This window comes from Phyllobates terribilis, unplaced genomic scaffold (assembly GCF_046119375.1).
Source record: "Phyllobates terribilis strain yellow unplaced genomic scaffold, ASM4611937v1 Scaffold_2__4_contigs__length_985480577, whole genome shotgun sequence".
Lineage (NCBI taxonomy): Eukaryota > Metazoa > Chordata > Amphibia > Anura > Dendrobatidae > Phyllobates > Phyllobates terribilis.
The window spans coordinates 401,525,009-401,547,120 of NW_027362762.1; the positions used below are offsets into that span (position 1 = coordinate 401,525,009).

General features: G+C 42.9%; 1 protein-coding gene across 1 annotated transcript in view; it reads right to left on the minus strand.

Moving 5' to 3' along the window:
* TLCD3A (TLC domain containing 3A) overlaps positions 1-22,112 on the minus strand; it is a 68,884-nt gene that overhangs the window by 8,509 nt on the left and 38,263 nt on the right. Inside the window, exons 2-4 of the mRNA XM_073664943.1 lie at positions 17,174-17,257; positions 2,446-2,662; positions 1,193-1,288 (exon numbers count right to left, since the gene is read on the minus strand). Of these exons, the coding sequence (XP_073521044.1) occupies positions 1,193-1,288; positions 2,446-2,662; positions 17,174-17,257 (397 nt within the window). The remainder of the gene's footprint in view (positions 1-1,192; positions 1,289-2,445; positions 2,663-17,173; positions 17,258-22,112) is intronic.

The following is a 22,112-nucleotide window of genomic DNA, read 5'->3' on the forward strand; positions in this document are numbered from 1 at the left end:
GCATCATGTGACCCCCGGCTGCAACCGGCTCTTCCTTCCGCTGATGTCATGTCAAGTGAGGCGTGACATCAGTGACGCGATCCCCATAGTGGATGCTGGGCTGTGGGCGGGGTTACCCCACGTATCACACCAAGCATCCACCACGTGCTTTCCCAATGAATGAGGAGGGAAAGTACGAAGTGGATGCTGGGTGTGACGCGTGGGGTAACCCCGCCCACAGCCCATCACTCACCGTGGAACGCAGCACTGAGTCATGCCCAACTGCAGCCGGGACTTGACGTGACATCAGCGGATGTCAGACCGGGGGTCACGTGATGCCTGTGAGTGGCCAGCCATAGCGCCACTCGCACGCCAGAAGGACAATGAAAGGTATTTACAAAAACCCTTATCTGAACAGGGTAAATACATTGGGGGACATTTGGGCCATAGTAAAAAGCACTGGACATTTTCTTTAACACTGGCAATCCAGACTGCCAGATGCGAGTATATATAGGATAGGGGAGTGGCCAATACTGAACAGCTGAGATCATCCAAGCTGATCAGATTAACTCCTGCACTGCCAACAGAAACCTGCACCGTTTAAAATGAAGGAGACGTACTTCCGATCAGTGCAGGAGTACATGAAATCAGACGCTGCAGTCCACTGGCCCCTCTTTGTCACGGACGCGTGACATTTTCTCTGTGAGTGCCCTATGTCATGACAGTTAGTTTTTTTCCACTGTAATTGGGGTGCTTATGGATGCTTCAGTTACAGTAACAATTATATTATAAAATAAATGTAATTTATCCCATGGGATCTTTTACGAGCTCATAGGGGATATATAATTTACAGTATAAAGAAGATGCTAAAAACCATATTTTTCTATAGTTATGTCACAAAAAAAATTAATACAAGTTACTACAGTACTTTATATGTATTAGAGGTACCCTCTAAAAGGGACAAAAATAATATAATGTATTCTTATAAAACAAAGCATCATGCAGCAATGTTAGTAAACAATAAACTGTTATGGCTGTCAAAATCTAAAGAAAGAATAATTATATATTAAAAAAAGGCTTGTAATTAAAGGTTAAAAGTATAGAGCCAAGTTAAAGCCCCTCAAGCTTAAGACTCAGCAACTGTTTGAGGATTTTAAATCGCTCTAAAGACAGTAGCCATTGTATAATTAACTCATTGAACCCTGACACATACCTGTATTAAAAGTTTGCCAAGTGATACAAATGGTGTGCTCAGTTCTGCAACTAGGAGACAGCCAACATAAAAATCGCCAATATCTCCTCTGATAAACTGCAAAATAGAACCAAAAAAAAGCAAAGGCCATTAAGATGAGTATATGCAGGATGAAATGTATGGTATGGCAACTCGTGTTGATACAAGTATTAGACTAAAGCTTCAGGTATTTGGTATTTACATGGTGAATTGTATAGTGAGGACAAAACTGTGATTATATTTTGTATTAGACAAATGTACTCATATTACTCATGTTACCATAATTCCCATCACAATATTACAAGTATACTGTAGTGTTCACATAATTAGTTAAAATACCCTTCTATAAGCCAGTATAGAGACCCTGGACATGCTAATGACTTCACAGCTATCTATACAGTGCACCCTAATGATATAGATCGTAATCTTACATAAGAATTAGGAAATTAATAAAGAACTAAGAAAAAAACAAATGCAAAAAAATTAGTATCCACTCAACGTATTGTCAAATAAGCTTACACAGTGCATTGATCTCTTGGAACAGATAACAAGCACAAATTAGAACTTCGCTTAAAGGGTTGTCCGGGCTTGGGACGCTGTGACTGCAGACTGCTGAGTGGTGACAGTATGTGGTGTGACTGCAGACTGCTGAGTGGTGACAGTATGTGGTGTGACTGCAGACTGCTGAGTGGTGACAGCATGCGGTGTGACCGCATGTGGAGCGCACACTGTCACGATTCCCCAGTATTCCCTGTGCAATTGGCATGTGCAGACTAGACTCATCCGCGCTTCTCTCAATTCACCTCTATGAAGAGAAGCCAGATGAGATTAGTCAGCATGGGATCGTAAGTATGCAAAAATCGCATACAAGTCACGTGACCTCCAATTTGCACCGGGAATACCAGGGAAATATGTTAGTGTGCGCACCGGATGCTGCCGCGATTCAGCAGCCTGCAGTCACACAGAGGTTTGACAAACCTGGAAAACCCCTTTAAAAGCCTTTAATACAATTGAAAAAAAGGTCAGCATTTTTATCCCACTCCAGCAGCACCACTAATGTCCCAGGGTTGTAGCTTAGTCCCATGTAATACCACATATAACCGATGGACAAGAATGATGCTGATTCTTGGGGAAAATAATGCAATGAAATGTTTGTCTTTCACACTTTCTGCTATTACGACAATGGCATGCTACCGTAAAGTAACACCTTCAGTTCTACTGTTTGGTGCACTTACCAGTCCAATTGGCACAAGGATGGTCAGGATCGATATGTGATGAACAAGCATTAGGAATTCTTTCTTCAGAAGGCTGTTCATTGCAGCAGAAAAGTGATCTTTCCCATTTAAGACTTTGCTGTCTTTACACTTGAACCAATGGCGAAGATACATTGCATATGTGTCGTACACCATGTATGGGATTACAAACCATATATATGCTGTAGCCAGCCAGTGTCTGTGGGTAAAAAATACAGTATCGGTAAACACTTTTTTATCCTCTGAATGCTCATAATTCAATATTTCGTATCTAGTCATTTGTTTCCAGTTTGTAAGATGTCATATTATCTTGTACTTCTTTGTAGAAAACAAATTGCTGTATTATCACTTTCTTGATAATTTGAATAAAAGAATTGCACTTTATTTCCTTTTCCTGCACACTTATGCTTTTATATGGCAACAGAACCTTTTGGTAACATCTAACATTCTTATAAATTAAAGCCCTTTCCTTAAAAATTATGTGCAACTGGTTTAACCACAGTAACATTAGTCCCTTACTAATGTACTGCCTGAAGCAGAAATGGCTATGTAAGAGTATGTGCACACAATCAGTAATCACTGCGGACTGGAATCTGCAGTGGCCAGATGTTACAGCTTAGTGAATGGGATTTCGAGAAATCCCATGCCCACTATGGGTCTCCGTGATCCTGCGGCTCACCCGCAGACACGGATATGCGATGCATCTTTACAGACCACAGCATGTCAATTTCTCTTGCGGAGACTAGCGACTCTGTGTTCAATGAACACATGCGGATTCACCTGCGTGAAGTATGCTGCGTTCAAAGCGCTGCCAGTACCGACCGTGTGCACATACCCTTAGTCAGTCTCAAACACAGTCATGATCATGTTCCTGGTGTTTATCTTCAGCGTGTGTGAGGTCCTGTACACTAAACATGTCTTGATCACTCCTTCTCACTCACTTGGTGTCTCTGGGAGAATCATGTTTCTCATGCTGGGCAGCAGATTGTGCAGTGCCAAGTAAAGAGAGAAACTGTCCCAATAACAAAGTTTCATTGAGTGTGAAAATAGGGAGTAATTACAGAACTACCATACAGTCATAGCCAAAAGTTTTGAGACAAACATGAATTCTGGTTTTCACGAAGTTTGCTGCTTCAGTGTTTATAGATCTTTTAGTCAGATGTTTCTATGGTTCCTGAAGTACAATTATAATGATTTCACAAGTTTTAATACTTTCATTGAACCATATACATTTTATGCAAAGACTCAATATTTACAATGGTGACCCTTATTTTTTAAAGACTTCTGCAATTTGCCTTGGCATGTTGGGTATCAGCTTCTGGGACAAATCCTGACGGCAATCCATTCTTGCTTGGAGTTTATCACAATTTCTTTGTTTTTCTTTGTCCACCTGCATTTTGAGGATTTACCACAGGTTCTGAATGAGAAAGCAATGGACCCAAAATTTCAATGTTTTGTTCACTGAGCCAATAGTTACAGTTATATGAAAAAGTTTGGGCACCCCTATTAATCTTAAGCTTATTGTTTTATAAAAATTGGTGTTTTTGCAACAGCTATTTCAGTTTGATATATGTAATAACTGTTGGACACAGTAATGTTTCTGCCTTGAAATGAGGTTTAATGTACTAACAGAAAATGTGCAATCGGCATTCAAACAAAATTTGACAGGTGCATAAGTATGGGCACCTCACCAGAAAAGTGACATTAATATTTAGTAGATCCTCCTTTTGCAAAAATAACAGCTTCTAGTCACTTCCTGTAGCTTTTAATGAGTTCCTGGATCCTGGATGAAGGTATTTTTGACCATTCCTCTTTACAAAACAATTCCAGTTCAGTTAAGTTTGATGGTCGCCGAGCATGGACAACCCTCTTCAAATGATCCCACAGATGCTCAATGATATTCAGGTCTGGGGACTGGGATGGCCATTCCAGAACATTGTAACTGTTCCTCTGCATGAATGCCTGAGTAGATTTGGAGCGGTGTTTTGGATCATTGTCTTGCTGAAAGATCCATCCCCTGCGTAACTTCAACTTTATCACTGATTCTTGAACATTATTGTCAAGAATCTGCTGATACTGAGTGGAATCCATGCGTCCCTCAACTTTAACAAGATTCCCGGTGCCGGCATTGGCCACACAGCCCCAAAGCATGATGGAACCTCCACCAAATTTTACTGTGGGTAGCAAGTGTTTTTCTTGGAATGCTGTGTTTTTTTGCCGCCATGCATAACGCCTTTTTGTGTGACCAAACAACTCAATCTTGATTTCATCAGTCCACAGGACTTTCTTCCAAAAACAAATTGGCTTCTCCAAATGTGCTTTTGCATACCTCAGCCGACTCTGTTTGTGGCGTGCTTGCAGAAACGGCTTCTTTCGCATCACTCTCCCATACAGCTTCTCCTTGTGCAAAGTGCGTTGTATAGTTGACCGATGCACAGTGACACCATCTGCAGCAAGTTGATGCTGCAGCTCTCTGGAGGTGGTCTGAGGATTGTCCTTGACTGATCTCACCATTCTTCTCTGCCTTTCTGATGTTTTTCTTGGCCTGCCACTTCTGGCCTTAACAAGAACTGTCCCTGTGTTCTTCCATTTCCTTACTATGTTCCTCACAGTGGAAACTGACAGGTTAAATCTCTGAGACAGCTTTTTGTATCCTTCCCCTGAACAACTATGTTGAATAATCTTTGTTTTCAGATTATTTGACAGTTGTTTTGAGGAGCCCATGATGCCACTCTTCAGAGGAGATTCAAACAGGAGAACAACTTGCAAGTGGCCACTTTAAGCAGCTTTTCTCATGATTGCATACACCTGGCTCTGAAGTTCAAAGCTCAATGAGGTTACAAAACCAAAAAAAGTGCTTTAGTAAGTCAGTAAAAAGTAGGTAGGAGTATTTAAAACAAGAAAATGATAAGGGTGCTCATACTTATGCACCTGTCAAATTTAGTTTGAATGCAGATTGCACATTTTCTGTTAGCAGAATAAACCTCATTTCAAGGCAGAAACATTACTGTGTCCAACAGTTATTACATATATCAAACTGAAATAGCTGTTGCAAAAACACCAATTTTTATAAAACATTAAGCTTAAGATTAATAGGGGTGCCCAAACTTTTTCATATAACTGTATCTCTATAACTTTGTAATATGGTACTTCATCAGGCTGGAAAAAGCATTGTTCATCACCAAATTGTTCCTGAATAGTTGGGAGAAGTTGCTCTTGGAGGATGTTTAAATACTATACTTTATTCATGGCAGTGTTCTAAGGCAAAATTGTGAGTGAGCCCACTGGAAAAGATGATAAGCAACCCCATATGATGCTGAATAATTACTCAAGGACAAGTCGTGATGCAGGGTAGTCAAGAGGTCCGGGGTCACATACCAAAAGAACACCTCATAAACACAGGGGTGAGACAAAGGCATAGTCAGGTCACAGTCCAGGGTCAGAATTCCAGAAGATAGCAGATCAAAACAAAAGAGTAGTCAAGTGCAAATCCAAGGTCGGACAAAGAGCATTTTCACTTTTTTTATATATTTGAACCTATGTTTGCCTAAATTGCTAAATTACGGTATACAGCTCTGTAGTGCCCTTGGTCATATTGCACTGTCCCCCACATTAGAGGCACTGGTTTTATATTAATTGTATGTTTAAATATTTTATGATTATGCAATAAAAATATTTTCCTTTAAATATTGCTGAGTGTTTCATGGCCTATATATTTTGATGATGACGGACGGATCTACCATATAATTACAAGATTATTTAACAGATTATGTCATCAGAAAATGACCTATTTAAATCAGGTTTTATGTTTAAAGGTATTTTTTTTTATTTCTGCTGCTGTTTTTTTTGTATATTAATGACTGTATTAAAGAGGATCAGCCACTTGGTAATATAATAAAAAAATTGATTTAAATACCTTGTAATTAAAAAAATACATTCTGGAAGATCTTGGGGATAGCCTAGGTCCAATACGTCTGGGGGAGAGAGTGGAATAGAGGGATCATTTGGTGAAGGTCTAATACTAACATAGGTGGTCTAATCTAACAAGATGGCTTCAATAAATCAGATTATCAACTGGATTGCATGTTAATTAAACTGATGCAAGTTACATTGTTATTAAGTTCTTATATTATATTGTTTTGCTTTACCAATCAAATATGTAAGAACTATCTCTTTATACTCTGTCTGCGAATAGGTATCTGATTATCACCTTAATCTGGTATATTTTGTTTCTTTTCGAAAAAGTTAATAAAAATAATATATTAAAATAAATAAATAACTAAATAAATAAATCGCAGAACTTTTACTGATTCTGCCAAACCTTTTATTTTTGCAAACAGAAAATGCTTCAGGAAACTCTTTTGCTCTGGCGTTTTGTAATCTTGAAGAGTATTTTGCTACAGTTACGTTGGTCATTTTGAGCTTTTTTCCTGGATTTCTAGGGAATTTTTTTTTTATTTTCCAGATGTTTTTTGAAATCTATAAAGGAATGAAACTCTAGCATTTTTTACAGTGTAAAATTATTATGCGTCCTCAGAGCAGAAAACGTCTGAAGAATGTACAGGTGCATCTCACAAAATTAGAATATCATCAAAAAAGTTCATTTATTTCAGTTTTTCAATCCAAAAAGTGAAATTCATATATTATATAGAGTCATTACAAACAGAGTGATCTATTTCAAGTGTTTATTTCTGTTAATGTTGATGATTATGGCTTACAGCCAATGAAAACACAAAAGTCATTATCTCAGTAAATTAAAATAATTAACAAAAAACACCTGCAAAGGCTTCCTAAGCATTTAAAAATGTCCCTTAGTCTGTTTCAGTAGGCTCCACAATCATGGGGAAGACTGCTGACTTGACAGATGTCCAGAAGGCAGTCATTGACACACTCCACAAGGTCCCAGAGTTCCAATTTTCGAAAGCCCACAGTCTTCGCAGAGATCAGCTGGTGGGGAAGGTTGGCACTGATTAGGGTCACTAGACTCCCTGAATCCAACAGTCCAAGCACCATCATCCCATTAACGGACACGTCACATGCCTGCAGCCTCTCGCCGGGTCGACAGTCCACACTGCAGGCGGGATAAGCATAAAAGGAGACCCGTCTGCCTAGGCGGCAGTCCATGGGCTCAGGGGACATATGACACCTGGCGGCTACGTGTCCAGAGTTGTGACACCGCCAACAGACTAGATCTTTAGCAACACTCCTTGTGGCACCTTCAGTGGGAGTGGGACACCCCCCAGTGGTGGTTCTAGACCTCTTCCGTGGTGAACCAGCCCCCTTTTGGGTATCCCAGTACGGAGGAGTGACTATTTCTGGTTTACCGAGGGATTTCTCAACCACCTGGTACCTCTCTACCAGGCCGATGAAGTCATCTGTGTTTTGGGGATCACCCTGGGCAACCCAAGTCTGTACTGGCTTGGGAAGGGAGTGCACAAGTCTATCAATCACCACCCGCTCAACCATCTGGGCCGGAATGGAGGACTCTGGCTGCAACCACTTCTGAACAAGATGCAGTAGGTCAAACATCTGCGAGCGAGGGGGTTTGTCGCTGGCATACGTCCAATGGTGGACTCGTGAGGCTCTCACCACCATATTCACAGGCGTGCTAAGATCTCTGTCTTTAGATGGGCATATTACTTGTAATCCTGCAGTATCAAGTTATAATATGCCTTTTGGGGTTCCCCCGACAAATATGGTGCCAGTACCTCTGCCCACTGTTCTGGTGGAAGTCTCTCCCGATCAGCCACCCTCTCAAAGACAGTCAGAAATGCTTCTACATCATCCCCGGGAGTCATCTTCTGCATGGCACGTCTTACCGCCTTCCTGACATGGGAGTCATCAGTCGGTGCTTTATCATCATACCGCCGAACAAAAAGACGACTGGAAATAAAAATGGTACCACTGAAAACGTCATCTTGTCCCGCAAAAAAAACAAGCCACCATACAGCTCCATAAGCCGAAGAAAAAAAAAAAAAGTTATAACTCTCAGAATAAAGCCATGCAAAAAAAATTTCTTTTTTCTATAAAATAGTTTTTATTGTGTAAAAGTGCCAAAACATAAAAAAACGATATAAATGTAGTACTGCTGTAAATGTACTGACCCGAAGAATAAAGCTGCCTTATCAATTTTACCACACGTGGAGCGGCATAAAAAAAAAATCCAAAAAAAACAATTCCTGAATTGCTGGTTTTTGTTTATGCTGCCTCCCAAAAATCGGAATAGAAAGCAAGCAAAAAATGTCACGTGCCCGAAAAAGGTACCAACAAAAACGTCAACTTGTCCCGCAAAAAGCAAGCCCTTACATGACTCTGTCGGCTGAAATGTGGAAAAATTATAGCTCTCAAAATATGGTAATGCAAAAACCAGTCTTTGCAACAAAAAAAAGCGTCTTTTAGAGTGTGACAGCTGCCAATCATAGAAACCCGATATAAATCTGTTATCGCACCGACCCAAAGAATAAAGTTGTCTAATCACTTATACCGCACGAGGAATGGCGTAAAAAATAAATAAAACCAATTCTTCACCTGTTGCTGACATTTGCTCATTCTGCCTCCCAAAAATCGCAGTAAGGCTTGGATCAAATTTATCCTGCGCTTACACCGGGGTTTCCGTGTAAATCTCTGAAATACGCAATTCAGACGGAACCCCCTGTGAAAGATTCCAGGTAATGAGGCAGATGGAGGCGCCATGGACGCCGTCTAGCCTGTGACCCCAAGGTGTCTGTCTTTTTATTAGGCGTGCATAAAAGTGCCGGCGGACAGTTTTGTGAACCTTTGAAAAAAAAGACACGGCTAAACAGAGGCCAGTCGATTTTTTTTTGGGGGGGGTGTCTAACAACCGTGAAACATGCAGGGCGGGGACTCAAGCATGTCACTCGAGCATCCGCGATACTTGGTGCATACCCGAGTACCATATGCAAACTCAAGTAGCGAGCACTTGCGCTCAAGACTAATGACAACTTATTCAATATGATGACCTAATGTTATCAAACTCTGTGTCATACCTCTGGGTGCAAAATGTTCACTATACCCCTTGATAAAATCCTTGAGGGGTGTAGTTTCCAAAATGGGGTCACTTGTGCAGGGTTTCCATTGTTTAGGCGCATCAGGGGCTCCCCAAACGCGACATGGTGTCCGCTCTCGATTCCAGCCAATTTTGCGCTCAAAAAGTCACACAGTGCTCTTTCCCTTCTGAACCCTACCGTGCACCCAAACAGTGGTTTTCCCCCGCATATGGGGTATCGGCTTACTCTGGAGAAATAGCACAACAAATGGTATGGTGCAATCTCTCCTGTTTCCCTTATGAAAACGCAAAATTAGGGGCTGAAAAACATTTTTGTGGGAAAAATGTGAAAATGTTATTTTTACGGCTCAATGTTATAAACTTCTGTGAAGCACCTGGAGGTTCAAGGTGCTTACCACACATCTAGGTAAGTTCCCTGAGGGGTCTAGTTTCCAAAATGGTGTCACTTGTGGGGCGTTTCCACTGTTTAGGCACATAAGGGGCTCCCCAAACGCGACATGGTGTCCACTAATTATTCAAGCAAATTTTACATTTAAAAAGTCAAATGGTGCTCCTTCCCTTCCGAGCCCTGCCATGCGCCTAAACAGTGGTTTCCCCCCAACATATGGAGCATTGGCGTGCTCAGGAGAAATTGCACAACAAAGCACCTGAAGGGTTCATAAACTTCTTGAATGTGGTTTTGAGCACCTTGAGGGGTGCAGTTTTTAGAATGGTGTCACTTTTGGGTATTTTCTCTCATAAAGGCCCCTCAAAGTCACTTCAAATGTGATGTGGTCCTAAAAAAATGGTTTTGCAAATTTTGATGGAAAAATGAAAAATCACTGGTCAACTTTTAACCCTTAGAAATTCCTAACAAAAAAAAATTTAGGTTCCAAAATTGTGTTGATGTAAATTAGACATGTGGGAAATGTTATTTATTAACTATTTTGTGTGACATATCTCTCTGATTTAAGGGCATGAAAATTCAAAGTTTGAAAATTGCTAAATTTTCACCAAATTTCCGATTTTAACGCAAGTAACACAAGTGATATCGAAGAAATTTTACCACTATCATGAAGTACAATATGTCACGAAAAAACAATCTCAGAATCAGGGGGATCCGTTGAAGCGTTCCAGAGTAATTCCTTCATAAAGTGACTGTGGTAAAAATTGGCCTGGTCATTAACGTGCAAACCACCTTTGGGAGTAAAGGGGTTAAATGCTTATCTGAAACTTTTTACCTTTGCTGGCCTATAGATTTGTTCCTTTTTTTTTTTTTTTTTTACAGATTATTGCTTTAGACCCCCAAATTCCCTTGCATCTTTTTGGGGTTTTTTGAACACTAAAGTATAGAAGAAATATTTAGCTAGAAGGACATAAATGGAAAGGGAAGGCACCCAATTCTAGAATCTAGACCAGCGTATCAGCTGGGGTCCAGAGATCATGAGCTGGGAGACATTCTACATTGTGTATTTCTATGTATTTATTGCTAAATACTTACTAAATTAATGTATGGGCTCAGTGAACGTGTCAGCAAGGGCTATTGTTTATCCCTAGCCGGGCTATGGATGAGCATAGTCCTCAAGAATTAAAACTACTTTAACCACCATGTGTCATCAGTCACACCCTTTCAAGTAGCAGCCACTGTGGCGATCAGCTGATCACCCGGAGTCTATACAGGTCTGGGGAAAACAGTTTTATGATAAGCATGAAAAAATATTACTAACATGTAATGTTAAACATAGCAACTTAAGATACCTGGCCAGCCAAAAGGTATCTCCTGATCCTGACTGCTGATTTGAGCAGTTGAATAAACCATGTACTTTTAAGGCCCCGTCACACTTAGCGACGCTGCAACGATCCCGACAATGATACGACCTGTCAGGGATCGTTGCTGCGTCGCTATGTGGTCGCTGGTGAGCTGTCAAACAGGCAGGCTCACCAACGATCAGGGGAGCAGCGACATCGTGGAAAGAATCTTTCCACGATGTCCTGCTCCGGTTACCAGCCTGCTGAAGCAGGAGCAGGCTGGTAACCATGATAAACATTGGGTTACTAGGGGCACACGCGCACCTAGTAACCCGTTGTTTATCATGGTTACCACTCTGCTACGGTGAGCGGGAGGTTACCGCTCACTTTAGCAGGCTCGTAACCATGATAAACAACGGGTTACTAGGTGCGCGTGTGCCCCTAGTAACCTGATGTTTATCATGGTTACCAGCCTGATCGCTGCTCCCGCTGGTCACACACAGCGATGTGTGCTGACCAGCGGGAGGGCAACGACCAAAAAATGGTCCAGGACACTTTGCAGCGATCAGCGACTTCACAGCAGGGGCCTGATCGCTGCAAAGTGTCACACATAGCGACATCGCTGGTGAGGTTGCTGTTGCGTCACCAAAACCGTGACACAGCAGCGATCTAGCTAGTGATCTCGCTATGTGAGACGGGGGCTTTAATCCCTACCTGTTGCAGACTATTTTCATTTTTGATCCTTATCCTCACCTTCTTCCAAATATCATAACTTTTTTGTCTGCTTGCATAGCCATATGAGAGCTTCTTTTTTTGAGGATTTAATTTGTAACTCTGAATTACGCCATTCATGTTACCATATACTGTCCTGGAATATGTGCAGTGAAATGGTGAAAAAAAACAAAAACCTTGCAATATTGCAATTGTTTTTACATTTTCATTGTGTAGTATAAATGACCTGGAAACATGATTTTCCGGGTCAGTGTAAATGTGGTGATACCAAAATTGTATAATTTATTTATTTTTACATTTGCTTTGCATAGTGCTTGTTTTTTACATGGTGAGATTTTTTTATTGATCTCATCATTGATATTGTCATGCCGGCATCTCGCATGCCTTCTCAGCGCCATCCTAATCACTGCATTCACTGTTCTACTTCCTCAACGTCAGACCGTCTCTCAGAGCGGCCTTGTGCTCACTGCCAGCTCTTCTCTTAGAAAGTCTCCACCTGGCTATGGGGAGGTATGGCCAGATCCTGCAGGAATTTAACCCTGCTGTGTTCTGCAGGGTTTGCCTTCCCAAGCCTAGCCCTAGACAGCAGGGATTTAATAATCTGGCAGCTCCTCCCACCACTCCTGGCCCAATCATTGGTTCCCAGTTGCTTGTCTCTGGATCCTGTGGGTGCATTTTTGTTCTGTCGCTCCTGCTATCAACCCGGCTTGTATACTTGTCCTGTCTGACTTCTCCGCTCCTGACCTCGGCCTTATACTGTCATCCTGTGGTGCCAGCCTTGACCTTAGATTGTCAGCCTACACCTTTGCCTTCGTCCTCCTCAACATTGTGCCCATGTCTCTGACCCTCCAGTCAGCTGCAGCAGACCCGGGGACTGCCCTGTAGTTGTACTTGGTGACTACCTGCGCTTTCCAGACCTCAGCATCACTGACCCCACTGGCTCGCAATCTAGATTCCCTATCAGTATGTCTTTGGAGTGTGGGAGGAAACCCGAGAACTCGGAGGAAACCCCTGCAAACACGGGGAGAACATAAAAACTCCTTGCAGATATTGTCCTTGGTGGGATTTGAATCCAGGACCCCAGCAAAGCAACAGTACTAACCACTGAGCCACCATGCTGCCACAGATTACTTATGGTTCCCAGGTGTTGCATTTGCAAGACAATTTTTTTCCTTTAATCCCTCTAACAAAAAGGGACTGGCCAAAGCAGACAACTCCTAAAATGTTAAATTTCTTTTAAGGACACTATCCTACAGTTGGAAACATAAGAAATATTACTTGAAAACTGATTACAAATGATGAATGTGTGTGACCTGCTTTTTCTAGGTTTCCCTTCCTCTAGGTTTGTCATACCAAAAATATTCATAAAGGTTATCATTAAAGAACATAACTAATGCATAGTAATACATGATAACACATAATTACAGAACACGTAAATCTAAATATAACATGAATATTCAGGTAAGAAACATAAGGAAGTATTTGAGGCCAAGAAATGTGTTTGGTGACTAAACATTCTTGAGCGTTCTCTGTATGTATATACAGTGCTGGCCAAAAGTATTGGCACCCCTGCAATTCTGTCAGATAATACTCAGTTTCTTCCTGAAAATGATTGCAATCACAAATTCTTTGGTATTATTCTCTTCATTTAATTTGTCTTCAATGAAAAAAACACAAAAAGAATTGTCCTAAAGCCAAATTGGATATAATTCCACTCCAAACCTAAAAAAAGGAGGTGGACAAAAGTATTGGCACCCTTGAAAAATCATGTGATGCTTCTCTAATTCGTGTAATTAACAGCACCTGTAACTTACCTGTGGCACCTAACAGGTGTTGGCAATAACAAAATCACACTTGCAGCCAGTTAACATGGATTAAAGTTGACTCAACCTCTGTCCTGTGTCCTTGTGTGTACCACATTGAGCATGGAGAGAAGAAAGAAGACCAAAGTACTGTCTGAGGACTTGAGAAACCAAATTGTGAGGAAGCATGAGCAATCTCAAGGCTACAAGTCCATCTCCAAAGACCTGAATGTTCCTGTGTCTTCCGTGCGCAGTGTCATCAAGAAGTTTAAAGCCCATGGCACTGTGGCTAACCTCCCTAGATGTGGACGGAAAAGAAAAATTGACGAGAGATTTCAACGCAAGATTGTGCGGATGGTGGATAAAGAACCTTGACTAACATCCAAACAAGTTCAAGCTGCCCTGCAGTCCGAGGGTACAACAGTGTCAACCCGTACTATCCGTCGGTGTCTGAATGAAAAGGGACTGTATGGTAGGATACCCAGGAAGACCCCACTTCTTACCCCGAGACATAAAAAAGCCAGGCTGGAGTTTGCCAAAACTTACCTGAGAAAGCCTAAAACGTTTTGGAAGAATGTTCTCTTGTCAGATGAGACAAAAGTAGAGCTTTTTGGGAAAAAGCATCAACATAGAGTATACAGGAAAAAAAAAGAGGCATTCAAAGAAAAGAACACGGTCCCTACAGTCAAACATGGCGGAGGTTCCCTGATGTTTTGGGGTTGCTTTGCTGCCTCTGGCACTGGACTGCTTGACCGTGTGCATGGCATTATGAAGTCTGAAGACTACCAACAAATTTTGCAGCATAATATAGGGCCCAGTGTGAGAAAGCTGGGTCTCCCTCAGAGGTCATGGGTCTTCCAGCAGGACAATGACCCAAAACACACTTCCAAAAGCACTATAAAATGGTTTTAGAGAAAGCACTGGAGACTTCTAAGGTGGCCAGCAATGAGTCCAGACCTGAATCCCATAGAACACCTGTGGAGAGATCTCAAAATGGCAGTTTGGAGAAGGCACCCTTCAAATATCAGGGACCTGGAGCAGTTTGCCAAAGAAGAATGGTCTACAATTCCAGCAGAGCATTGTAAGAAACTCATTGATGGTTACCGGAAGCGGTTGTTCGCAGTTATTTTGCCAAAAGGTTGTGCAACCAAGTATTAGGCTGAGGGTGCCAATACTTTTGTCCGGCCCTTTTTTGGAGTTTTGTGTGAAATGATCAATGATTTGATTTTTGCTTCATTCTCTTTTGTGTTTTTTCCTTGCAAGCAAATTAAATGAAGAGAATAATACCAAAGAATTTGTGATTGCAATCATTTTCAGGAAGAAACTGAGTATTATCTGACAGAATTGCAGGGGTGCCAATACTTTTGGCCAGCACTGTATATATATATATATATATATATATATATATATATATATATATATTTTTTTTTTTATTTAACCAATCTAATTTTGTTTGAATGCAGATTGCACATTTTCTGTTAGTACAATAAACCTCATTTCAAGGCAGAAACATTACTGTGTCCAACAGTTATTACATATATCAAACTGAAATAGCTGTTGCAAAAACACCAATTTTTATAAAACAATAAGCTTAAGATTAATAGGGGTGCCCAAACTTTTTCATATAACTGTATGAAGAGCACAGGGCGCCAGTGGTGACTTTGCCAATCCTGATGTTCTGTGGCAAATGCAAGCGTCCTGCACGGTGTTGGGCTGTGAGCACAACCCACATCTGTGGACATCGGGCCCTCATACCACCCTCATGGAGTCGGTTTCTAACCGTTTGTGCAGACACATGCACATTTGTGGCCTGCTGGAGGTCATTTTGCAGGGCTCCTCCTTGCACAAAGGCAGAGGTAGCGGTCCTGCTGCTGGGTTGTTGCCCTCCTACGGCCCCCTCCACGTCTCCTGTTGTACTGGCCTGTCTCCTGGTAGCGCCTCCAGCCTCTGGACACTATGCTGACAGACACAGCAAACCTTCTTGCCACAGCTCATATTGATGTGCCATCCTGGATGAGCTGCACTACCTGAGCAACTTCTGTGGGTTGTAGAGTCCGTCTCATGAGTGTGAAAGCACAACCAACATTCAAAAGTGACCAAAACATCAGCCAGAAAGCATTGGTACTGAGATGTGGTCTGTGGTCCCCACCTGCAGAACCACTCCTTTATTGAGGGTGTCTTGATAATTGTCAATAATTTCCATCTATTGTCTATTCCATTTGCACAACAGCATGTGAAATTGATTTTCAAACAGTGTTGCTTCCTAAGTGGACAGTTTGAGTTCACAGAAGTTTGATTTAGGCTATGTGCCCACGTAGCAGATTTGATGCAGAGCGTTTTTGCCTCTCTGGCAGAAAAAAACGCATGCAGATTTACATGCAGATTTACATGCGTTTTTTCTGCCAGAGAGAAGTGTGTTTTCACCATTTTTACATGCGTTTTCGCATGCTTTTTTCAAGCACTTTTCCAAGCGATTTTGAGCATCACTTGGAAAAGTGTTTGACAAGTTGGTCACACAATATAAATCCATGCAACCGGCATGGATTTATATTGGGTGACCAACTTAGATGCTTTAAATGCTGCATCTATAGCAAAAAAAAAAGAATTAAAAAGTTAAAAATAAAAAAAACCTGTATACTCACCTCTCTGGTCTGCTTCCGGCGGCGTCCTCTCTCTTCGGCGTCCCGCGGTGTACTGGCAGGACCTGCGGTGACGTCATTTAGTCAGTTGGTGGTCACGTGACCATCACCTGACCGCTGACGTCAGCGGTCGCGTGACCATCAGGTGACTAAATGACGTCACCGCAGGTCCTGCAAGTACACCGCGGGACGCCGAAGAGAGAGGAGCCGGGAGCAGACCGGAGAGGTGAGTATACAGTTTTTTTTTATTCTTAACTTTATTTCTTTTTTTTCACAGCGTGGTAGCCGGGATGAAGAGGCGTTGTAGTCTCCTCTTCATCCTGGGTACCACACGCACCGCGATTACGCTGCAAATTCGCGGCCATTGAATTTAATTGAAAAGCAGCAAATCCACATATACCTGAGGGTTTGCTGCGTTTCAATGTTCCTCAATGGCCGCGAATTTGCAGCGTAATCGCGGTAGAAATGGTCATGCTGCGTTTTGCAACGCAATGCGAATTTTGAGCGCTAATTAGCGCATCATGTGCACAGCACATCCGAATTCACATTGCTTTGCATGGCAGACGGTTTTACAAGCGTTTTCGCGGCCGTAAAAACGCCACAAAAACACTACGTGGGCACATAGCCTTACTTGGAGTTATATTCTGTTGTTTAAGTGTTGCCTTTATTTTTTTGAGCAGTGTATATCTATATGCACATATATTTGATAAAAAAATATATATTTAAATAATAAAACAATCTGCACGTAGGAAAAGTTCTGCGCCCCATTCTCTTGCACTTACCTGCTATATTTCACATCTTTGCAGGAACTTATAACAATTATCCCAGAAACAGCAGCAAGAACTCCGTGAACAGAAGAAACAACTCTGCAAAACAAAAGAAATATGTGTTATACGGGTTGTCTCAAGTTCTCAATCAGCACTGCTCCCCTGCCTTTTGGCTTTCTGCTTGTCGGGGTAAGGAGTGGCGCTCTCCTGAATGACATTTCGTACCAGCAGTATCCTGCTGCCATTGACTTGAATTCTGCACTTTCTGATGTTGAAAGCAGATGCACTGTTGCCTCTGCCGCATAGGAACTTGCTGATCCAGCAACCTGTCCAGCTTCCGAGCAGCGCTTACATGGTCTATCGGAGAAAGCTTGTAAGCGCTGTGCTCTTTGTCTATGAGACCGGCCACCGGTGATAGACTGCGAAAGTAGCTGGTAACACTCTGTTCTTGGGTACAGAGAGGAGTTTTAATAAGAGGTAAATTGCAAAGTTACTTGTTAAAGATCTTGAAACAAACTGCATAATCCTTTAGCAAAATTATATCAGGTTGAGCCGAGCCATCATAACCACAGCCAGCCAGTGGGTCATACTGATTTCATACGTAGTTTTTTTTATTGTGGTATGCTCTTTCAAATGCTATACTATGGTGGCACTGCTTCTAAAAAAGATGTACTCCTTTTTTTTTATACCATTTAAACAGACCACACAATGGCACAGCGCCTATGGCACTATAGTACTGAACCATTAAAGGGGTATTCCAATCTCCAAGATCCTATCCCAATATTTAGTAGGTGTAATAATAATAATAATAATAATAATAATAATAATAGCAAATACCTCCAATTATAAATGTAGTATAGTTTTTCTGATTTGCTATGTCTCTTTCCTCATGTGCAGGCATTGCAGGACCTTAGGTATCCATGGTTACGACCACTAGCAAGTAGCTAACTAACTTTCTCTATATCAGTGGTCGTAACCATGGATACCTAAGGTCCTGCAATGTCTGCACATGAGGAAAGAGACAGTGAATCATAAAAAACTATACTACATTTCTAATTAGAGATATTTGCTAATATTATTATTATACCTGCTACATATTGGGATAGGATCTTGGAGATTGGATTACCCCTTTAAGTCTGAGCTCTAAATGTGGTTTACCAGTCATAGCCCTAGCCAAAACCATTACTCTTTTTCTAACGGAACATATCTATAATGCTTGGTGCCAAACTTTGCACAAAAAGTAAAAATGGAGGGATTCTGAAAATCCCAAACTCTCCTAACCACTTACAAGAGTCCAGAAAGCTGAGATTCAGGAAATTATTTGGTGGGGGGGTATACGTATGTAGAGCAGCTTTAGCCATGCCTCTGCCTCCCAGTGAATTAGCCATACAGCACTTATCAGTAGATGTGCTACAATATATTGATTTCTTAAAGGTAACATAAAGATAGCATAGAAGTGAAATTTTGGTCTTGACAACAATCTTCACCAGACCTACGGAATGCAATGTGTGGAAAAATAGGAGGTAAAATCTGGTCTATTATTGCCGTCAGAGAACTCTACTCAAGCACCTTGGTGTACGAGCCAGTGGCACCTTCTTACCAGTGAATTAGGGGTATCACTGTGGTCAATACTGAGATGCGTTACATAGATGTTACACGAACGCCGCTACGTTCAGATAGGGGCGAGACAGGTTACATGAATTCTTTGGAATCCTGGGGGAACCGTTACTCAGGACGATCACAGACCATGGGCTGCAGCTTCTCTCAGGCACACAGGGGTATTGACCCTCAGGCTGGGTGCCCACGTAGCGTTTTTCAAGCGTTTATGCTGCGGAATTTCCGCAGCGGAAACGCTTGTGAAACGCTAGGTAATCCGCACCCCATGGTCCCCAAGGGGATTCCGCAAGTTCTATGCACATGGTGCGGATTTTTCCGCAACGTTTATGCTGCGTACAAAAATCCGCAGCATGTCATTTAATTTTGCGGAAGCGCAGTGGAACTCCCGCCATTGACTTGCATTGAAACGCATAGAAACCGCGACTGTACATTTGTACAAGCGGCTTCTATGTGTCTCTATGTGCGGATGGTACCCAGTTCTGGAGGAGAGGAGACTCTCATCCAGACCTGGATACCATTGTACCTGTAAAAAAAGAATAAAATAACAAATAAAGTTTATATTCACCTGTCCGGCGTCTTCTCTCTGAATGCCGGCATCGCTTGAGGACCTGCGGTGACGTCACAGTCATGTGACCGCAGGCCCTTCACCGCTCTGTCTCGCGAGATGCCGGCAGCCGGGAACCAGACAGGAACGAGCGCTGCAGCACACACCGGGGCCTCGGGGGTGAGTATAGCTTTATTTGTTTTAATTTTTATGGTTCACACTGTATAAATCCATGCCGTTTGCATGGATTTATATAGTGTGACCTAATTGTCAAGCACTTTCCAAGTGATGCTATCGCCTGGAAAGCGCTTGTCAATCTGCATGCGGAAACGCATGTGAATCCGCATGTGGATCCGCATGTATTCTGCAGGAAAAACGCATGCACAATCTGCATGCGTTTTTTCTGCCAGGGAGATGCAGAAATGCTGCAGAAATTTTCTGCTTCATTTCTGCATCGTGGGCACATAGCCTCAGGCAAAGACACGTAGGTTGTTTCACTTGCTGACCAGACACACTTGACAAGAGTCCTCATAAACGGTAGAACAGTAGCATTTAATAAGAAGCCGCACAGCCAGTGTAAATTAAGTCTTATGAGCAACAGACTTCAGAGATAAACAGTACAGTTTCCTTAGCAGCACAACAGTTTACAGTCATCCCAGTAGTACAGGACAGCACAGTTCTAATGCAAAGGCACATGAATGAACACAGCATTCTTTACAGCACAGTGAGATGGAGGAGGGGGGGGGGGTAGGGTTTGCTGAGGGAGATGATCCCTGTGACACCATTTCTTCCAGTTCTTATCTTTCTGCCTGACAATACTCTGCACTGTTAGTTCAGGAACTCTACCTGAACTGTGCTTAGCTTCACTCCTGACTTGAATCATTTTCACTTGCAGGGGCGCTTCTGTGAGATACAGAACACACACACCACCTTTCTCTTTGATTCCAGCCAGACAGTAAACAACTTCCCCACAATCCCCCTGGTGCTCTGCTAAAACCCTCCCTGTCTCCTGTGACTGTGTTACCCCTCTAGTTGCTGGATGCTGTTAAAGCAACAGCGCTACTTCTGCATGTCACATTGGGAAGTGTGATACTGATGGTATCCAGTGTCGGACTGAAGAACATTGGGCCCACCAGAGGATTTGATTGTGAGGGCCCACCTTTCTTCCCCACCAAAGAGCCCCATAGCAGCTGCAAGGTTTTCACTATGAACTCTCCTGAAGGAGAAGCCAGGGCCCACCGGAGGATTCTCTGGTTCTCTGGTGGGCTAGTCCAACCCTGATGGCATCTGTAGTAACATCTGACCATTGAGTTTTGAATTAAGTTCATCCTATAGTGTTACATAGAATAGTTGAAATTAAACACATGTCCGTCAAGTTCAACCGAAAAGGAGGAAGTCCTGTCAAAGTGATTGTGTGACATTGTGCCATAGAGACATGTGAGAAGATCACAGTGACAAAGTCTGTGAACTGAAACCAGCACCAATATCACTCTTTGGAACCACTCAGAGATTTCTGTTAAACTCTGACACAATAGTCCAAGGTAAATCTGTGCTAGTCTTCTTGCAATGTTGTGTCAGTGCCAAAAGTCCACTGTCCATCCTTGCTCCCCGTGCATTGCCATGGGTACTTCAAGGAAAAAAGTGCTGTCTGCAACCTCAGATTTACTATATATACTGTATATACACAAGTCTTCATCAGCAGCTTTGTTTTGTCGCTTTGTCCGGTCACATGTCCCTCCATCTGCAGTCACTTTGAGGACTGGAGCTCTATACGGTCCGCGGAGCAGAATGTACTTACGAGATGGTGGCTGTTCACAAACCATGACTGCATGTCTGAGCTGCTGATGTAGCACCCTGAGGATTCGGCTGCTACAGGGGTATTGCACCTCAACCCAGAGGTGTGATATTCCACTCCCGGGTAAGGATGGAGTGTGGACCTGAGCTCGGTAGGCTGCATGCACTACACACATCCCATTTCCGAGGAGCAGACCGACGGTACTCCCACTTAGAAATGTGCAGGTACGACCGAGTCTGTTCCTGGCTGGAGTGGGAGGGGGGTGGAACATCCCAAGTAGTGTAGGGGCAGATAGGGGGAGCAGCCTGGGTAAAGATAGGAGCTCATTGGGTGCTGGTCACCTGAGCTCACACATAGAGGGTGTATATAAGGTGGGCACCATCAAAGAACAGGGTCAGTCAGTCTTTGCAGAGCAGTCAGTCTGTCAGAGTAAGAGGAAGAGGAGCAGAGCAGCCCCAGAGAGAGAGAGGAGAAAGCAAGAGAGACCCAGAGGGGGAAACAGAAGAGAGGACTCTGAGACCCCAAATCCAATCCACGGGTGAAGAGTCGGCATCAGGGTACCGGAACCCAAGCTGGTGGGGGCAAAAACACACCCCAGCCAGAGACCGGAGGCCGTGGGCAGCGTCTGCCACGGCCACCCACCACATCCACCCCGAAGGCATACCACGTGGAGGGTCAGGGAACCCAAGGCCAAGGGTGTCCCAACAGAAGGCCCGAGGGAGCTGGACCTGGGTGGATCAATAGTGGGGACGGCCAGAGAAAGGACAGAAGGAGAGCTCAGGGTCACGCTCCGGACTCGCTTGGGGGTTGGCTGGATCCAGGACCTGGTGGATGCAGCACGGCTCGGGAGGTCACTTGAAGCTGGAGTGACCGGAACATCAGCAGTGAGTAAACACCCTAAACTGCACAACCCGACTCTGTCTTCATTTAACACCTATGCTGCACCACCACAACCCCCATCCTCTGCACCTGACCCCCTGAGGCTATACCCCACCCGT